Genomic DNA, 20,672 nt, shown 5'->3' with positions numbered 1-20,672 from the left:
TTTTTTTTTAAAAAAAAAAAGAAAAATATAGATATTTACCTTATATGTTTGTGATTATTTTTAGTTTTATTTTTTTAAAACAAATCGTTCAAATAATTATACTATTTTAATTATTAATTAAAATAAAAAATTAAAATATTAAATAAAACTATAACAGTACGTGGCTTGGCACGTAACAATCATGAATTTCTCATAAACCAAGAATTTTGTTATATAGACACACTAATAGATATAAATGAGAAGTATGAAGCGGTGACATGATGTTTTAAAATCATTTCAAATACATCTATCTATTCCTTGGAGTGACATGGTGCTTTAAAATCATTTCAAATACATCTATTTATTTCGTCCTTAATTCTCTCATTATTTAATTTTTTTTATTAAATTTATAAATATTATTAAATTAATTAATTAATTAATTAAAATATCTAACCCAAAAACTTTCTCCAATATACATTTATTATAATCTATTCTATATAAAATGTGGCTATATCTCCAACGTAATAATTTATTTTTTTACGAATATTTTAGAATTGTGTCCCTAACCTATTAAGTCCTCACCAGAACGAAGCTTTGCATTACAAAATAAAAATTTATTGACATAGCCGAAACGTTTTTTTATTTTCAAACAAATATTAGAAAAAACAATAATAAAATATTCTTTCAATTACGGCCACATAACATAATTACAGTATATTGTACTGAATTCTCATTAAGAAAATAAACCGTAGAACAGAGACAGAAGTACTGAACTTAATTGAACATTTCTTAAGAAAAAATATGCCACAATGTCTATGCCTCATCTGCTTCAGGATCAGTTGGATGATTTGCTGCCTCTATTACGAACTTGGCCTTGACATTTCCAGCATTTTCCCTTCAAGAAAGATATGAAGATATAATAATAAGTTGAACAAATTAATTCTAAGGAATAGCATGAAACAAACATTGAATTATATAGGCAGTGAATGTATATTGGGAAAAGGCTTTGTACTTGTTGAGAACTCCTCCTAAAGCACAAGGGATGAGAACATCACAGTCATGTACAAGCAGTTCAGATGGATCCATGGCATCCCCACCAGCGAAATTTAGTAAGTTGCCAGTGCTTTCTTTGTGCTTCAGCAATTCAGGTATGTCAATTCCATTAGAGTTCTTAATTGCACCACTAACATTGGTATATTATGTTATATTATATTGTTATAATATAAGATTGATTAAAATATTAAAATGTGACATATTATATATTGATATGAGATTAATGTATATAATGTGATTGAGAGTTACATACATCTAATATTCACATAAATTGTAACATAAGAGGTGGAGTTACTTACATTTTGTAACCTCCACAATTATCACCAATATTAAGTGTGTAAAAAGGTGTTACACATTTTAATTTGAAATTCTTAATGCTATGGGAGTTATGGTGTGTGCATGGGTTACGTATCAACCATGAGGGTTCTGAGTTTAAATTTCAAAGTGTGTGATCTTAAGCACTATAAATAGAGGTCTTTGGTTCACTTGTGAAGACACAATTTTGTGAGTTTCTATGAAAGAGAGCACCTTGCTAGAAACTATAAGCTTGATAATTTCAGAAAGCTATTTCCATTTCTTTCTTCCCTAAGTGCTTGTGGTAGGGGAAAATAAGCTTTTGGACAAAGGTGCAAAATTTTGTTCAAGTTTTGTGATTCCCCTACTTGACACTTGGTGTTAGTGTTGTTGAGATTGTTCTCACATCTATATATATACTACTATTTATATTGTGTTTTATTATCTTCTCTTCATCTTATTTTCTATACTTACGTGTATATTTTGTCTAGAGTTGTAATATTATTTTATCAATATTATTCACCTATAAATTTCCAACATATTATATAGCAAATTTGGTTACTGAAGAATGAGTGAGTTGATCACAAATTAGCTATTGGATTAATCTTAATTTTCTGGGTCACAAGACTGGTTTGAAATATTCTCGGTTTTTAGGAGTTCCTTGCATAGTGCCTATTAGAAATTAGAAATTTACAAGACTGAAAACAAACCATCGATAATCTAATAATGCTTTCTAGTATTATTGTAGTATATTCTTTATTAATTGAAGAATTAGAGAACACACACTCACAGCATACTACATAATTGAACTCCACATCTGCAGAATTTCAAAATTAAAATCAAGTTGAGATATATATTACTTCTATTTCTTATTTTTCTTTCTTTTTTTTGGAAATAACCCCAAACTTGTATTAACAATACAGAATTAATACAAAACAAGTGAAAAGCACAAATTAAACAGAAAACAACAAGAAATTACTTCCAGTTAAGTACTATAAATAATACAAACAGCCTTCACATATAATCAGATCAAAACCAAAAGTTACGTTCTTTAACTGATAATCCTTACAATGATCCACAAGCAACATTAGAAATTCAGAAATCCCCAGAATGACATTTCACTGTCTCCCAGCAATTAACCTCCAATAACGTTAATACATCATAACATAATTACACTATATATAGTTTCGATTTATCATTACAAAAAAATAAAGAGTAGAACAGAAACATAAGTACAGTTGTTGCTCTAATTTTGAACAAGAAACGTTGATTGAAATATAAGAGTCCTTCCTTAGAAATAGGAACAAAAAACCAAAAGATGTGAAATCAGTTGTAGTAGAGCTCGAGGCCCATGCCGTCATGGACCTCGTAGTCCTTGAGAGTGATATGGTCTTTGTAGATGTTGTACCACTTCTGAATTCGAATCTTATCAGCTCTGGTTCCGGTCTGAGCCGCCACCAGCTTCTTTAGGTCACCGATTGTGTCATCCTCGTTACACTTGACCTTCACCTTCTTTCCTAAACGATCATTAAGAACCACCTCAATCATCTTCCTTCTCTTTCCGAAACCCTAAATTCCCAAAGTTTTGAGAGAGAATATTATGAATATGGAGAAGCAGGAAGGAAGGAGAGTATGGAGAAACGCGTACACAAAAGAGCAAGGAATGAAATTCTGTTAATTCGAGAGAGACCACAGCAAAATTTAATAGAATAATGATAAAGAGATGATTTGGTTGGATAGTATTTAAAGGCTCCACTCACCCACCGCCTTATTTAAAATACTTCTATATATCCCTAGTCGAATAGGAATAGGAATTACTCATTTACTCAAATTATTAATATCTTTTAATAAATTAATTGAATCCTTAATTTTATATGCTAAAGAAGAAAAAAATTTAAAATTAAAATTAAAACTAAAACAAACGGATTTAATTGGAAAACGAAGCCATTTATTAGCATAGATATTTATTTAACTGATTTTTTTTTAAATCAAATAAAAACTTATTTATTCACAAAAAAAAAAAAAAAAAAAAAACTTATTTAGTCACGTGCTTTTTTTTTATGATGTATTTACATATTTAATATTTTTTAAATTATAAAAAATAAAAAATATTTTTTCTTTTATTAATTCATCATATTAGTCTGTACAAAAAATATAATACTAATCTATATATCTATATCTATATATCTACTAGCAAAAATTACGTGCGAAGCACGTATACTAAATTTTATGCTAGTTTTTTTCTATGTTATTTGAAAGTGATACAATTAAAAATTAAAGAAAAAATATTATTAGTTATTAGGTGAGATTATTATTATGTGTATCTAAATATTATAGTTTATAATGTTGTTAATTAAAAGTGAATACCGAATGCAATATATTAGTGTTTAAGAAAACTTGATGATTTAAATATATTCTTAAGTTAATCCAAAAATAAATTAAAAATTGATGTTCCAATACTTAAATAAACATTACTTAAATGGGTGTAAGATAAAAAGAAAATTAAAAATCAATCTCTAAATTGTTGATAATTGAAGATAGCATTTGTCTAAAAATTGTAGATAAGAAAACTAATGATAGTCATTGGTGGATTTCAATCTTCATTTGCTTTGATAGAGACAATAGTGTAATTTTTGTATTTTTCACTTTTCATTCTAGCCGGGTCCGCATATATGTGGATTGTCTATTTTTTCGTTAATAAATTGAATATGGTAATGTCGACAAAAAGTGAAAATCATGCTTAACAAAAAGTGATAGTATTCTATAACAAAATACTATTAAATTATTTGAATTTAAATTATTTTAAAATACTATATTTTATTAAAATAAAACTCTATACGATTAAAATTTCATATTTATCTTTATTCAAAAAGAAAAAAAAAATTGATAAAAAAAAGAAAAAAAAATGAAAAGTTTCTATTATTATCTCTACTGCCTTTCTAGATGTGAATAATGGTCTCTTCTTTCTTCCATATTCTTCTTTATTTTTTGAATATTATGTTTGCAGCATATATGTAAATTATTACGCAACTTTAAAAACTTTGCTCCTAGAAATTAATGCATATGCCGAAAACTTAGAATCATTTATTTATTTTATTATATATAAATAAAAAGTGACCCATGAATTTCTCATAAACTATTTTATTTTTAATAATAAACCATTTTATTTTTAATATAAATAAAAAGTCACCCATAAATTTCTCATAAACCAAGAATTCTGTTATATAGGCACACTTTATATAGAATAGATATATACTAGCAAAAAACTACGTGCGAAACACGTATACTAAATTTTATGCTAATTTTTTTCTATGTTAGTTGAAAGTGATTCAATTAATTAAAAATTAAAGAAAAAATATTATTAGTTATTAGGTGAGATTATTATTATGTGTATTTAAATATTATAGTTTATAGTGTTGTCAATTAAAAGTGAATACCGAATGTAATATATTAGTGTTTAAGAAAGCTTGATGATTTAAATATGTTCTTAAGTTAATCCAAAAATAAATTAAAAATTGATGTTCCAATACTTAAAGAAACATTACTTAAATGGGTGTAAGATAAAAAGAAAATTAAAAATCAATTTCTAAATTATTGATAATTGAAGATAGCACTTGTCTAAAAATTGTGGATAAGAAAACTAATGATAGTCATTGATGGATTTCAATCTTCATTTACTTCGATAGAGACAATAGTGTAATTTTTGTATTTTACACTTTTCATTCTAGCTGGGTCCGCATATATCTGGATTGTCCATTTTTTCGTTGATAAATTGAATATGGTAGTGTCGAAAAAGCGGCGGTGTTCCTACAAAGCATGATGTATTTTCATCTAGATGATTAGACATGGTGTGCATAGCTTATTTAATTAAAAAAATCAACTTCTGAAAGGCATGTAAAACTATTTTATTTTTTTTAAATTACACCTCTGCAGTATATTTCATTAGTTGGGCAGCAGTACACGAAAATATTTTTTTCACAATATCTGCGAACATGACAGGAGATAGGCTCTTTGTATTGTCATCAAGTTCAACATATGCTAGCGCTATAGCACTGTAAAATGCATAATAAGATTGTTAGTATCTTTTTTTTTTATTATTTTAACTTAATTTCAATAACATCACATGTTTTTTGTAATATACCGTGGTGTAGGAAATCCTTCCTGGCCGCATGTTGGCTTGTCACATATAATTTTTTTCATTGCGATTGTATAAATCTATTTTTTTTATGACATGTAATAAAAATTCTGGACAGTATCAGTTATTTTTATTGCCGCCTCAATCCAAAAATATTTTTTCTACATCCAAATCAAATGGTGTTAATAATAGTAAGATATTGAAAAAAAAAAGTTTTATAAAGTAAATATTGTAGTAGTCTTTACCTCATTCAGTTGCAGAATTTTCGTCAACTCTGAAATTTAGATGTTAGTCACTATTTCGCTAATATATTTAATTGTGCTTCTAATTTATGAGCACGTGATCAAAAACAGTGCTGTAATGTACTCTCTGATTTGTTTTTTTTTTTTTTTTTTTTTTTTTTGCATCTAATGCCTCAGGTTTAATTATGATAAGTTTTGGTGGGTTTTGGTAAATATTGTTTTTCGTTTTCTGGTTTGTATTAATAGCTAGAACATGGAGAAATTAATAAGATTGACATTCCTTTTTGTCGCAGCATGTACAAAGCAGCATAATTATATAATAATGCTTTAAGTTGCTTTTATTTTTATTTAACAGAGGACAAAATTATAAATTTTATGGTTTCTTAATTATACAGTATGTACTAAAATATAACTTTTTTCTTTTAATGAGTGTTTCTTAATTATAGGGAAGGTCACTCAACATAGACAATTTCAGGTTAGTTTTCTCCTTTGACCCCATACACATGCAAATACAAAGCGTTTTCATTTTTAGTGCCGTTGATTTTTGAAAATTCTAGGGTTTTTGATGTTATACTCATTTTGTCAGATTTTTTTAAGTACATTTCCCAATTCTTCGTACAAATATTGTTTAAAAAACGTATTTTTATTTGATTTTGGCTACTTGGGATTTGAGGTTTTGAGAATGTGGTTTGAATTTTTTTTCAGTTGGGTTATTTTTGTCCTTTGAGAAAAAGAAAAGGGTTTTGTTCTTAACACTTGTTTTTGATCGTTTGAAGGTTTTAGTTTGGTTTCTAAGAATAAAGGGTTTTCTTTTTCAAGGGTTTAGAGAATCGATCTACCTATTTTTTTTTTTTTTTTTGATATTTTCTGATATGTTTGTAACAATTCTTTGTACTTCTTTTACTGAGATTTGACCACAGGATTAGCATTGACTTTGTTGTAATCGATATCTATAAATATACATGTATCTTTTGATACTGAGAGCAAACTCTAATGGCTCCGAATCCAAGAGTTGTAAATGCTTTTCCGAGCTATGAAGCGTCTAGGTATTGAAGAAGGAAAGGTCAAAAGAGTTTTGAAAAAGCTTTTTAAATTGTATGACAAGAATTGGGAACTCATTGAAGAAGAGAACTATAGAGCTTTAGCTGATGCTATATTTGAAGAAGATGATACCATTGAGGAGGAGAAGAAAAAAGGAAGTGATCATAATGTGAGTATATTTTCTCATTGCTCATTTTGTTTCTTATAATTTCCTGTATGTGAATATGTGTGCTTATTAGTTGATTTTCCTATTAGCCTGAACACCAGGAGGATGATATGGATGAAGAAACGCTCGTTAATGAACCTGTTCGGCCCGATCGTATTTTTTTTTTTTTTTTGAATTTAATGGGATTTATTTTATTATATATAAATAAAAAGTGACCCATGATTTCTCATAAACTATTTTATTTTTAATAATAAATCATTTTATTTTTAATATAAATAAAAATTCAACCATGAATTTCTCATAAACCAAGAATTTTGTTATATAGACACACTAATAGATATATAAAGGAGAAGTATGAAGCGGTGACATGATGTTTTAAAATCATTTCAAATACATCTATCTATTCCTTGCAGTGACATGACGCTTTAAAATCACTTCAAATACATCTATTTATTTCGTCCTTAATTCTCTCATTATTTAATTTTTTTTATTAAATTTATAAATATTATTAAATTAATTAATTAATTAACTAAAATATCTAACCCAAAAACTTTCTCCAATATACATTTATTATAATCTATTCTATATAAAATGTGGTTATATCTCCAACGTAATAATTTATTTTCTTACGAATATTTTAGAATTGTGTCCCTAACCTATTAAGTCCTCACCAGAATGAAGCTTTGCATTACAAAATAAAAATTTATTGACATAGCCGAAACGTTTTTTTATTTTCAAACAAATATTAGAAAAAACAATGATAAAATATTCTTTCAATTACGGCCACATAACATAATTACAGTATATTGTACTGAATTCTCATTAAAAAAATAAACCGTAGAACAGAGACAGAAGTACTGAACTTAATTGAACCTTTCTTAAGAAAAAATATGCCACAATGTCTATACCTCATCTGCTTCAGGATCAGTTGGATGATTTGCTGCCTCTATTACGAACTTGGCCTTGACATTTCCAGCATTTTCCCTTCAAGAAAGATATGAAGATATAATAATAAGTTGAACAAATTCATTCCAAGGAATACCATGAAACAAACATTGAATTATATAGGCAGTGAATGTATATTGGGAAAAGGCTTTGTACTTGTTGAGAACTCCTCCTAAAGCACAAGGGATGAGAACATCGCAGTCATGTGCAAGCTTTCAGATGGATCCATGGCATCCCCACCAACGAAATTTAGTAAGTTGCCAGTGCTTTCTTTGTGCTTCAGCAATTCAGGTATGTCAATTCCATTAGAGTTCTTAATTGCACCACTGGCATTGGTATATTATGTTATATTATATTGTTATAATATAAGATTGATTAAAATATTAAAATGTGACATATTATATATTGATATGAGATTAATGTATATAATGTGATTGAGAGTTACATACATCTAATATTCACATAAATTGTAACATAAGAGGTGGAGTTACTTACATTTTGTAACCTCCACAATTATTACCAATATTAAGTGTGTAAAAAGGTGTTACACATTTTAATTTGAAATTCTTAATGCTATGGGAGTTATGGTGTGTGCATGGGTTACATATCAACCATGAGGGTTCTGAGTTTGAATTTCAAAGTGTGTGATCTTAAGCACTATAAATAGACAATTTTGTGAGTTTCTATGAAAGAGAGCACCTTGCTAGAAACTATAAGCTTGATAATTTCATAAAGCTATTTCCATTTCTTTCTTCCCTAAGTGCTTGTGGTAAGGGGAAATAAGCTTTTGGACAAAGGTGCAAAATCTTGTTCAAGTTTTGTGATTCCCCTACTTGACACTTGGTTTTAGTGTTGTTGAGATTGTTCTCACATCTATATACATATACTACTATTTATATTGTGTTTTATTATCTTCTCTTCATCTTATTTTCTATACTTATGTGTATATTTTATCTAGAGTTGTAACATTATTTTATCAATATTATTGTTCTTGTACTTTTCATTTTGAGTTGTATTTTTACTTTGGTCTTTCTATTGAAGCACCTATAAATTTCCAACAATCAAAAGCTTAACCTTCCTACCTAGCTTCAATGGAAGGTGAGACCATCAAAATGATGAATCAAGACCTAGTGATGTTGGATAGGTTTGATGGATCCAACTTTACTAGGTGGCAAGATAAAGTGAGGTTTCTCTTGACCACACTCAAGATAACATATATTCTTGAGTCTACTTTGGAGCCTCTACCCGCTCAATCCGAGAAAGACACTCCCGAGATGGTGAAGAAGAGAAGGAAGAAAGAGGAGGACAATCTCCTATGTAGAGGTCATATTCTAAATGTCTTGTCTGATAGGCTATATGATCTCTACACTAATACTAATTCCGCAAAGGAGATTTGGAATGCTTTGGAAGCAAAATACAAGGCGGAGGAAGAAGGTACAAGAAAATTTTTAATTTCACAATATTTTGAATTTTCTTTTAGTGATGCTAAAGATCTTCTTCCTCAAATCCATGAGTTACAAATCATTGTGAACAAGTTAAAGGTTCTCAAGATTGAGCATCCCGAGGCATTCCAAGTTGGTGCAATTGTGGCAAAGTTGCCACCAACTTGGAAGGGCTATAGGAAAAGAATCCTTCATAAAAATGAGGATTATTCATTGAAAGAGATCCAAAAACATATCCGAATCGAAGAGGAATTGGGATTGAGAGATAAGGAAAATGTGAAAGAACCTAAAGATGAGGTTTCTAAGGCCAATGCGTTCTCAAACAAGCATCACAAAGGCAACAACAATAATAAAAGTGGTGGAAAATATTTGGGTCCAAGAAAAGACAATAGCCAATTCAAAGAAGTGAGATGCCATTGTTTTGTATGTGGAAAATCTGGGCACTACGCAAGAGATTGTAGACATCATAAGGATTCAATGAAAAATGAGATTAATACCATAGATGATGAGGAAGTGATTATGGCATAGTCATGCTTATATTGTTTTGTGAGATGATTGTTTATGTATTTACATATTTAAATAATGCTTGTGAAGCTATAAATAAATAAAGTTCATTTCACTTTACTCTATGTGTTTGGTATATCATTTTGAGAATGAGAATTTTGTCTACAACAAATTTATAAATAATTCTATTAGTTTGAGTATATTGCATGTTAATATATATGTGAGATATATAATATATAGCATGTATATATTATATATGTTGAGCATGTAATACATGATATATATTTGTGATGAGAATATTTATTTATGAGATGCATATATAATATATATATTATAAGATGCATACAATAAATATGTATATATATCAATGATATAGATTATGATATATTGATATGTATATTAAAGTGTATATGTTACATGTATGTGAGATATGTAACATATATAGTTGTGATAAACATTAATATTATGTATGTTATATATGAGATGATAGTATAACATACATTATTAGCATAAAGTTGTAGGAGTTACAATTTTTTGCATGAAAGTTATAGATATTATTATTGTATAATAATAATATATGTGTAACATATCATATTTAATGTATATGATAGTAATAGTAAAATGTGGGGGTAAGACTCAAATAGTTAATCAAAATTTGTTTGATTGATTATGAGTACAAAGGTTATAAATTTTGACATGGTTGGTGTCAATGACATGTAAAGAAAATTATTTCAAGAAGGAAATAAAATAGAGTCATATCTATTAGATGTGTGGAAGTGTGGGGGTGACATCCAATATTTATCAAGTCAATTTAGTAAAAGAATGGATGCCATGTGAAATTTAGGCATGCTTGGTGCCTAAAATTAGAGTAAGACTTAGATATGTTTAGTGTCTAAAGTTAGTGCATAATTTTAATATGCTTGGTATTAAAATTTGTAAGAAATAGAGTAAGTGTGAAATTTAATCTTATGTGATTTAATTTTCAAAGCTTAAGTATACTTAAGGAGAAAAGTGGTCATGTAAAAATGGTCACTAATTTTGGCTAGCAAGATTTGTTTGGAATTGAAAAGTGTGTGGTTATAACAAATCGCTTAATCTCCGTACAAGATTAAAGCATGAAATTTCGAGGGATGGGACCTAAACTCCCTTAGAGTTTTACTCATTAATGGTAACCTATCTTGACACTAGTAAAAATCTAGTCTTAAGTTCAATAGGTAATAACAAGTCAATAGAGTGAAAAAGTAGTACTCAACTTGTCCCATCTATGAAAGAGTACTAATCGTAAAATTTAGAGGGTTAAAACCGAAAGGTTTTTTAATAGAATGATGTGTCTAAAGAGAATTTGTGAGACACTAATTTCTACCTATATGGACTAGAGGTGGTGCCGCCTCTTATGAGAATTGGGAGTTATTCTCTAGAGAGTCCATGAAATGGATGTTGCACATGGCCATTAACGATTGCACAAGCGAGATATAATGAAGTCTCAAGTGAACTCTAGCAAAGAAGTGTGTATTATCGCCGGTTTGTATTAAAGGAATAGTGGTTCAATGCTATGGCAACCAAAATTTCAACAAACTTTGTGGTAACTACACTAAGGTAAAATTCAAGTCGAAAGACATTTTACTTTATGCATCTAAGCAAGATCTCTATAAGGTGTTTGATTCATTCAATCAAAGTGGGGGATATATAATATTTGATTGATTAAATAATGTTACAAATGGTGTGTTACAAGTTTTAATCTAGTGGGGGAATGTTATATTATATTGTTATAATATAAGATAGATTAAAATATTAAAATGTGACATATTATATGTTGATATGAGATTAATGTATATAATGTGATTGAGAGTTACATACATCTAATATTCACATAAATTGTAACATAAGAGGTGGAGTTACTTACATTTTGTAACCTCCACAATTATCACCAATATTAAGTGTGTAAAAAGGTGTTACACATTTTAATTTGAAATTCTTAATGCTATGGGAGTTATGGTGTGTGCATGGGTTACATATCATCCATGAGGGTTATGAGTTTGAATTTCAAAGTGTGTGATCTTAAACACTATAAATAGAAGTCTTTGGTTCACTTGTGAAGACACAATTTTGTAAGTTTCTATGAAAGAGAGCATCTTACTAGAAACTATAAGCTTGATAATTTGAGAAAGCTATTTCCATTTCTTTCTTCCCTAAGTGCTTGTGGTAGGGGGAAATAAGCTTTTGGACAAAAGTGCAAAATCTTGTTCAAATTTTGTGATTCCCCTACTTGACAGTTGACACTTGGTGTTAGTGTTGAAAGAACTCTGAAAACAGAGTTTGAGCAGAGAGAAAAGAGAGAGAGATGAAAGTGAAAGTGATGGAAAGTAAAAATGCTCAATGCCAACTGATTGAGACTTGATATTATTTATACTGAATGTTTGTTACAAAGAGAAGAATCAAGAAAGGAATCTTTACAATAGCTTAACTAATCACTAACAGAATAACAACTCTAACTACTTTTAACTGAACATTACTAACGAGAACTAATAACAGAGGTAACTATTTGTATATTCTAACATCCCCCCTCAAGTTAACACCTGGGGTAAGCCATGAGTTAACTTGTCAAGTAAATAGGAAAATGTTGAAGTAGGTAGAGGTTTTGTGAAGAGATCAGCTATTTGATGTTCAGATTCCACATAACGAACATCCAGTTTGTGTGCTAAGACACGATCCCGAACAAAGTGCAAATCAACTTCTATGTGTTTGGTGCGTGCGTGGAAGACAGGATTCGAGGCAAGGGATCCAGCTCCCATGTTGTCACACCATAAATTTGGACACTGAGATAGAGAGATGCCGAGTTCTGTGAGAATGGATTCAATCCATATAATTTCTGAAGTGGCTAAGGCTAATGCACGGTACTCCGATTCAGTACTGGAACGAGCAACAACAGTTTGCTTCTTGGAGCACCAGCTAATTAAATTCCCTCCAAGAAATATGCAGTAGCCAGAAGTTGATTTGCGATCATCGTGGCAGCCTGCCCAATCGGCATCAGTAAAGCCTTGGATATCCAGTCGAGGAGAGGGTGTAAAAGTTAAACCAAGGTGTTGTGTGCCGGACAGATACCGTAAGACACGTTTGCAGGCTGCCCAGTGATCAGAAGTTGGTTGTTGCATGTATTGACTCAAGCGATTTACAGCAAAGGATATGTCTGGGCGTGTCATTGTTAAGTATTGTAAGGCACCTAATATACTGCGATATTGTGTTGGATTTTGCATAGGAGTACCACTGTTGGCAGTAATTTTGGTGGAAGAGCACATTGGTGTAGATTGAGGTTTGGAGTCCAGCAATTGAGTCTTAGCAAGGAGATCTCTTATGTACTTTTGTTGAGTTAATAAAATGGTGTTACCTGTCCTGTGAACTTCAAACCCGAGAAAGTAGTTGACAGGGCCAAGGATTTTTAGTGCAAATGTGTTGTGGAGATCATGAATAACATGCTGAACTTGAGATGGATTTGCACCTGTAATGAGAATATCGTCCACATACACCAAGATGAGAAGAAGATTACCATTTTTAGTTGTAAAAAATAGACTGGTATCCGACTTGCTATTAGTGTATCCCCAACTGACTAAGGTGTTTTTCAGTGTATCAAACCAGGCCCTTGGAGCCTGTTTTAAGCCATAGATTGCCTTTTTGAGTTTGCACACATGATTGGGGAATTGAGGGTCTACAAAACCTTGTGGTTGGGCCATATAGACATCTTCTTGAAGTTCTCCATTCAAGAATGCATGGTTGATGTCAATTTGCTGAATTTCCCAGCCATGCGTGGCAGCCAAAGTGAACATGATTCGAATGGTGCATGGCTTGATAACAGGGCTGTAAGTTTCAAAAAAGTCAATGCCAGCAGTTTGTTGAAACCCTTTGGCGACAAGACGAGCACGAGATTACTGTTAGAATATACAAATAGTTACCTCTGTTATTAGTTTACTGTTAGTAATGTTCAGTTAAAAGTAGTTAGAGTTGTTATTCTGTTAGTGATTAGTTAAGCTATTGTAAAGATTCCTTTCTTGGTGGTTTGAAGGAGATTTCGAAGTTGCAAGAGTCTAGCACGAGATCTTGTGGCAAAAAGTTGAGCAAATGTTGTCCAAATCTCAGATGAAGTGTGGCAGTGAATAACATGTCCCAACATGTGTTCAGTAATAGAGTTCATGAGCCAATGCATCAAGAATTGATCAAATCGAAACCATTGTTGAAGATCTGGGTTGGGAATGTTACCTGCAAGAGTTGCTGGAGGTTGGGGAATTGTGCCAAGAACGTAGCCGTCGAGATTGTAAGCACGAACAGCAGCCAGCACTAACGATCGCCAAAGAGTATAATTGTTGCGATCTAATCTGAGATTTAGGGGTAGGAGGTGATTGTTGGGGAGGGGAATTTGAGGTTGTAGTTGTTCGATTCTTATTGCTGCAGGTGGATCGATCTGTACTCCATGGCCATTGCCATTGTCACCATTATCGCCATTGTCATCTTGAGTAGACATGGCTCTGATACCATGAAAGAACTCTGAAAACAGAGTTTGAGCAGAGAGAAAAGAGAGAGAGATGAAAGTGAAAGTGATGGAAAGTAAAAATGCTCAATGCCAACTGATTGAGACTTGATATTATTTATACTGAATGTTTGTTACAAAGAGAAGAATCAAGAAAGGAATCTTTACAATAGCTTAACTAATCACTAACAGAATAACAACTCTAACTACTTTTAACTGAACATTACTAACAGTAAACTAATAACAGAGGTAACTATTTGTATATTCTAACAAGTGTTATTGAGATTGTTCTCACATCTATATATATACTACTATGTATATTGTGTTTTATTATCTTCTCTTCATCTTATTTTCTATACTTATGTGTATATTTTGTCTAGAGTTGTAATATTATTTTATCAATATTATTCACCTATAAATTTCCAACATATTATATAGCAAATTTGGTTACTGAAGAATGAGTGAGTTGATCACAAATTAGCTATTGGATTAATCTTAATTTTCTGGGTCACAAGACTGGTTTGAAATATTCTGGGTTTTTAGGAGTTCCTTGCATAGTGCCTATTAGAAATTTACAAGACTGAAAACAAACTATCGATAATCTAATAATGCTTTCTAGTATTATTGTAGTATATTCTTTATTAATTGAAGAATTAGAGAACACACACTCACAGCATACTACATAATTGAACTCCACATCTGCAGAATTTCAAAATTAAAATCAAGTTAGAGATATATATTACTTCCATTTCTTATTTTTCTTTCTTTTTTTTTTTTGGAAATGACCCCAAACTTGTATTAACAATACAGAATTAATACAAAACAAGTAAAAAGCACAAATTAAACAGAAAACAACAAGAAATTACTTCCAGTTAACTACTATAAATAATACATACAGCCTTCACATATAATCAGATCAAAACCAAAAGTTACGTTCTTTAACTGATAATCCTTACAATGATCCACAAGCAACATTAGAAATTCAGAAATCCCCAGAATGACATTTCACTGTCTCCCAGCAATTAACCTCCAATAACGTTAATACATCATAACATAATTACACTATATATAGTTTCGATTTATCATTACAAAAAAATAAAGAGTAGAACAGAGACATAAGTACAGTTGTTGCTCTAATTTTGAACAAGAAACGTTGATTGAAATATAAGAGTCCTTCCTTAGAAATAGGAACAAAAAACCAAAAGATGCGAAATCAGTTGTAGTAGAGCTCGAGGCCCATGCCGTCATGGACCTCGTAGTCCTTGAGAGTGATATGGTCTTTGTAGATGTTGTACCACTTCTGAATTCGAATCTTATCAGCTCTGGTTCCGGTCTGAGCCGCCACCAGCTTCTTTAGGTCGCCGATTGTGTCATCCTCGTTACACTTGACCTTCACCTTCTTTCCTAAACGATCATTAAGAACCACCTCAATCATCTTCCTTCTCTTTCCCAACCCCTAAATTCCCAGAGTTTTGAGAGAGAATATTATGAATGGAGAAGCAGGAAGGAAGGAGAGTATGGAGAAACAATGAAATTCTGTTAATTTCTTCGAGATGATTTGGTTTGGTTGGATAGTATTTAAAGCCTCCACCCACCCACCGCCTTACTTAAAATATTTTATATCCTTAGTCATATTAGGAATAGGAATTACTCAAATTACTAATATTATCTTTTAATAAATTAATTGAATCCTTAATTTTATATGCTAAAGAAGAAAAAAATTTAAAATTTAAATTAAAACAAAAGGATTTAAATTTATCAAAAAAAAAAAAGATTTAATTGGAAAACGAAGCGATTTATTAGCGTAGATATTTATTTAACTGATATTTTTTTAAAAAAATCATATATAAACTTATTTAGTCACATTCTTTTTTTTTTTTATAATGTATTTACATATTTTTTAAATTACAAAAATATTAAAAAAAAATCTTTTATTAATGGTATGGCCAATTTGTGTTTTATGTTTTGATCTTGAGCTTTGTGTTATGCATGCTCAATTGTATATCAATGTTAGATTGGTTTAGTATTGATTAAAAGTTTTAGTTTGGGCATGATTTTGGATAAGTTTTGGTATTAGTTTGGATGAGTTTCAAATGTATGAAAAGTTGTGATTTTTGGGTGATTTTGGGGTTGCCAACGCGGCTACAGTATGGCTCGCCGCGGCGAGCTCCACTAGGTTGCGGCCGTCGCAACGAGGGCCATGTTTTCTCGGGATTTTCGTTTTTCTTATTTTTGTCATAACTTTTGATTCTGAACTTCGTTTTGGAAGTTCTTGATATTATTGGAAAGCTCATTTTGGGCTCTATGTGTTAATCTATAATTGGAGTTCAAATTATGTATATGTGTGAAAATGAATTTGAGATTAACCTTAATATTAAAAAGCATGAATGGACTTTTTTTTGTTGGTTAAAAAAAAGCATCTGCTTTATAAAAAAATTGTTAAAAAAAAGGGAAAGAAATATATGTGTTGTGTCTGTATACATGAATGGATTTTTTTTTTTTTTGGCTTTGAGTTAATGAGTTTTGTTATTTTAATTTTTTTTTATTATGGAAAAAAAATATGTTAAAAAAAAACACATAATTTTTAAAAATGAATTAAAAATATATTAGAATGTATCATAAAAATTATATTATGTTCATAAGAATGTGTTAGGAGGTGCAATATATAACATTTGGCTAGACCAAAATTTGTGTATAAATAAGAAAGTGTACGAATTGTATAGATAGTAGTATTAAAGAGAGCTTCAAAAGTGGACTTATTCTTGTACAAGAAAGGAAGTTGTCTAGCATAAATAAAATTGAGTTGTAAGTTTCTCTTTTGAAGGGAATTGCATTGTGGATGTAATTGACTCGGTTTTTTTTTTTTGAAACATTAATTGACTCAATTTGATTAATAGAAATTATCTTTCTTGATAAAAAAGAATAATAAAGCAAATTAATTTAAAAGATAATTATTGAAAAACCGTGTTTTTGCAAATGTCAGTTGTATATAAGAAAATATAAAAACTGTAAGCGTTTGCAGCAGCAGAAAGCAATTACCTTTCTGACAAAGCGAACGGGCGAGTAATATAAAATATTTGCAGAAAAATAAATAACTTGACACAAGAGATTTATACGTGGTATCAGTGTTCTCACGAACACTCCTAGTCCACGGGGTCACGCCCAGAGAATGAAATCAATTAATAAAGTATCAAAATTACAAAGACAATTGACTTAAACAAGTTTAGACTCCCTCTAAAGAATTGTCGCAATCCTTTGTAATCCACTTTATGAATCTGACTTCTTGAATCACCTTCAAGCCCGAACTCCCTTCGTCTTTGAAGTGTGAGTGCTTACTTCCTCCCGAAGTAAGGCTTCAACAAGTCTTCTCCCGAAGACCAAGTGCTTACTTCCTCCCGAAGTAAGGCTTTATCAAGTCTTCTCCCGAAGACCAAGTGCTTACTTCCTCCCGAAGTAAGGCTTTATCAAGTCTTCTCCCGAAGACCAATCTCTTGTTCAATCAAGTAGTTCTTCACAACCTCTAGGATAGAGTAAGAACAGAATTAGAACAACTAGAACCTAGATGAACAACTAGGCTCTCACAAAACAAAGAAAGACTCTCTTCTCTCAAAAGATAAATGCAAAAAATGAATAATGGAAGAGGTAATTCGAATGGTTGCTTTCTAGGCTCTATTTATAGAACATAGAAACCAAAGAGGCAACCACAAGTTCGAATTAGCAGCTGTACAAAAACTTTCCAAAAGAAACACGATCTGCTACATCAGATTCAGATGCTGACGCAGCAGATCTGACCAGAAAGGGGAAACTTACTAAAATCGGGTCCGATCTTCTTTCAATGCTTGATTCCTGCCAAAAACAGATTAGAATAAGGAAAAGACAATAATCAAAGTTTCCCTAAAAAAGACAATTTTCCAAAAGAGAATTCCTTCTCTTTTGAGAAGTTTTCAACAAAGGAAAGTTCAGCTGAAAGTGCAACTTTCCAATCAAGGAAAAGGGCAACTACAATCCGAATTTATAAGGCAAGAAATCGAATATGAATGCAAAGCAATCTTACCATAAATGGAAAAATTATTTTGTCAACTAACTTGCCAAAAAAGGACTTTACAATCTCCCCCTTTGGCACTTTAGATGAACAAAATAATTTTTAACATAAAGTACCTGCAAGGCAAAGTTAGCAAGAGCAAAGGATACTACTCCCCCTGAGTAACACAATCGAATATCACAAAGAAACCAAAAACATGCTAACTTTAAAAGATATGTTCACAAGTACTAACCAACCACAACTCCCCCTGGAAAAAGGGTCTAGAGTTGATAAAAACAAATTGAATGCTCAATAAAATGCACATTAATTAAAAAATATTTTGACAACTAAATTGCCAAAAAAAGGACCTAACAATCTCCCCCTTTGGCACTTTAGATAATCAAAATATTATTAATTAACAAACACCTACAAAACAAAGTTAGCGAAACAAACATAAAAACTCCCCTTGAGAAGCACAACATTAAACTAAAATAAAAAGCTAACTTTGACCAAAGACGAACACAAACACAAACACAAACACAAACCTCAACTCCCCCTAGACAGTAGAGTATACAATTACTCCCCCTTTTTGTTTATCTATAAGGGCCAAAGACTTAAAGAAATGAAAATATAGAAATATGTCCAACAAAAACAAAAAGAAAGAAAACTTATGCCCCATAAAGCTTGATCAATGAGGACAGCTGCTTGGACATCTCTTGCTGAACCTCCTCCATGGCAGCAAGACGATTGGAGCAGCAAGAAGAGCATTTGAGGGGGCTTGTTCGGATTCCTCGATTTTCCTTGGATGCCCGAGGTTCTTAGTTGTAGCAATGAATTTCTGAAAGTAAGAATGAGAAACAAAGAAGCAAGAACACAAAAAATAGAGATCGGGTAGCTAGGTTATAAAAAACAAAGGAAGTTGGTTTCTATAATCATGTGAGAGAGGATTAAAAGAGGAAACCAACTTAAAAAGAGAAACTACCAGCCCAAGAACACAAAAGGAAACCGCTCATTCTCTTGCAACTCATTTCCTTTTTTAAAAAAATAAAAGGAAAGTAGAATTACCAACAATATTTCCAAAAATAAGTCAATCTTTCAAGATTAAAGACACATTACCATATAAAAGATCAATCTTTAAATGGAAACATATCAAAAATAAATCAAGGAAGAATGAATGATGATACTTACCATTTAAGCACAAGATTTCCTAAACCCATGAAGCAAGTCACACGCCTCCCTCTTTTTTATTTTTTATTTTTTTATTTTTTAAAATTAAAACCAAAAATAAAATACAATGTGTACAATAAATATATGTGATTCGAATCAAGCAAAGAAATCAAATATCATTGACAATTGACAAAATAAAATACATGTTATGCTTTTAAGGAAAATAACTAATTAGTATCTCAGGAAATACTCATACTTAATTGATGTTGAGGAAAAAGATATGCATGTTACTAAAAATTGTGAACTAGGATTATCAATTTAATTTTAATAGAGGAGACTTACAGATTTGAACACACTTGTCAGACATAAGTGTGTGCAGTGAAAATAGGATCATTGTCCTTGGCAAGATTTTTCATTTTCGCCTTTTTCAATTTGATCCCGCAACTGGATGCTTTCACACCATACTGAAGGTAGCCCTTTTCTATGGTAGTGCATCCTCATCATAGTTGCTAATTACACTGTTCTAGCTTACTCAACAGATGGCTTTCACACCTCAGTATGGGTAGCTCTATTCCAGCAAGGGGCCTGACAAGACTGAAACAAAAATTGCTCAACTCTGTATAAGTACATTATTTAATCCTAGACACAAATAAAGAGTAACATGAACCTTTTAACACAACATCACAAAGTATGATCAGAATGAGATCCTAACTGATTATAATCCAAAAGCATAAATATGATTTGTCAAAATACAATGATAGGAGATTAAAAGCTAGAGAAGAATCACATAACACTATTGTACAAAAATTATGAACATGATAAAATTAAACAATGCAAACTCCCAAAGACTTTCTGAGGGAGTCAAAGCGACTTGCATCTAGGGCCTTTGTGAAAATATCAGCTAATTGTTTTTCAGTATCAACATATTCTAATTGCAATGATTTATTTTCAACAAGTTTCCTGATAAAGTGATGTCTTATATCAATGTGCTTTGTTCTAGAATGTTGAACAGGATTTTTGGAAATATTTATGGCACTAGTGTTATCACAAAAAATAGTCAAAACACCCAATTCAAACCCATAATCAATCAACATTTGTTTCAACCACAATAGTTGAGTACAACAACTGCCAGCAGCTATGTACTCAGCTTCGGCAGTGGACAAG

The 20,672-nt window shown here is 30.9% G+C and overlaps 2 protein-coding genes and 1 long non-coding RNA gene across 3 annotated transcripts; 1 reads left to right on the top strand and 2 right to left on the bottom strand.

Annotated features, from left to right (window-relative positions):
* Positions 1-2,420: 2,420 nt before the first annotated feature.
* Positions 2,421-3,044, bottom strand: LOC133030023 (ubiquitin-like protein 5). Its single transcript, XM_061102228.1, has one exon. The coding sequence runs from the start codon at positions 2,872-2,874 to the stop codon at positions 2,653-2,655; it is 222 nt and encodes a 73-aa protein (XP_060958211.1). The 5' UTR covers positions 2,875-3,044; the 3' UTR covers positions 2,421-2,652.
* A 3,374-nt stretch (positions 3,045-6,418) lies between these two features.
* LOC133039856 (uncharacterized) lies at positions 6,419-7,143 on the top strand. The gene is made up of 2 exons (XR_009688796.1): positions 6,419-6,913; positions 7,000-7,143. It is a non-coding gene; the product is annotated as an uncharacterized LOC133039856 (long non-coding RNA).
* An 8,017-nt stretch (positions 7,144-15,160) lies between these two features.
* On the bottom strand, positions 15,161-15,894 carry LOC133030021 (ubiquitin-like protein 5). Its single transcript, XM_061102222.1, has one exon. It carries the CDS (start codon positions 15,753-15,755, stop codon positions 15,534-15,536), a length of 222 nt encoding a protein of 73 aa, XP_060958205.1. The 5' UTR covers positions 15,756-15,894; the 3' UTR covers positions 15,161-15,533.
* Between the last annotated feature and the right edge of the window lie 4,778 nt (positions 15,895-20,672).

The sequence above is a fragment of the Cannabis sativa genome, chromosome 1, assembly GCF_029168945.1.
Source record: "Cannabis sativa cultivar Pink pepper isolate KNU-18-1 chromosome 1, ASM2916894v1, whole genome shotgun sequence".
NCBI classification, from domain to species: Eukaryota; Viridiplantae; Streptophyta; class Magnoliopsida; order Rosales; family Cannabaceae; genus Cannabis; species Cannabis sativa.
Note: the sequence above shows the minus strand (reverse complement) of the source record. Positions and strands in the feature narration are given on the sequence as shown.

Excerpts from the sequence above, each read along its gene's own strand:
- LOC133030023 (XM_061102228.1), bottom strand. The coding sequence starts at position 2,874 with ATGATTGAGGTGGTTCTTAATGATCGTTTAGGAAAGAAGGTGAAGGTC.
- LOC133030021 (XM_061102222.1), bottom strand. The coding sequence starts at position 15,755 with ATGATTGAGGTGGTTCTTAATGATCGTTTAGGAAAGAAGGTGAAGGTC.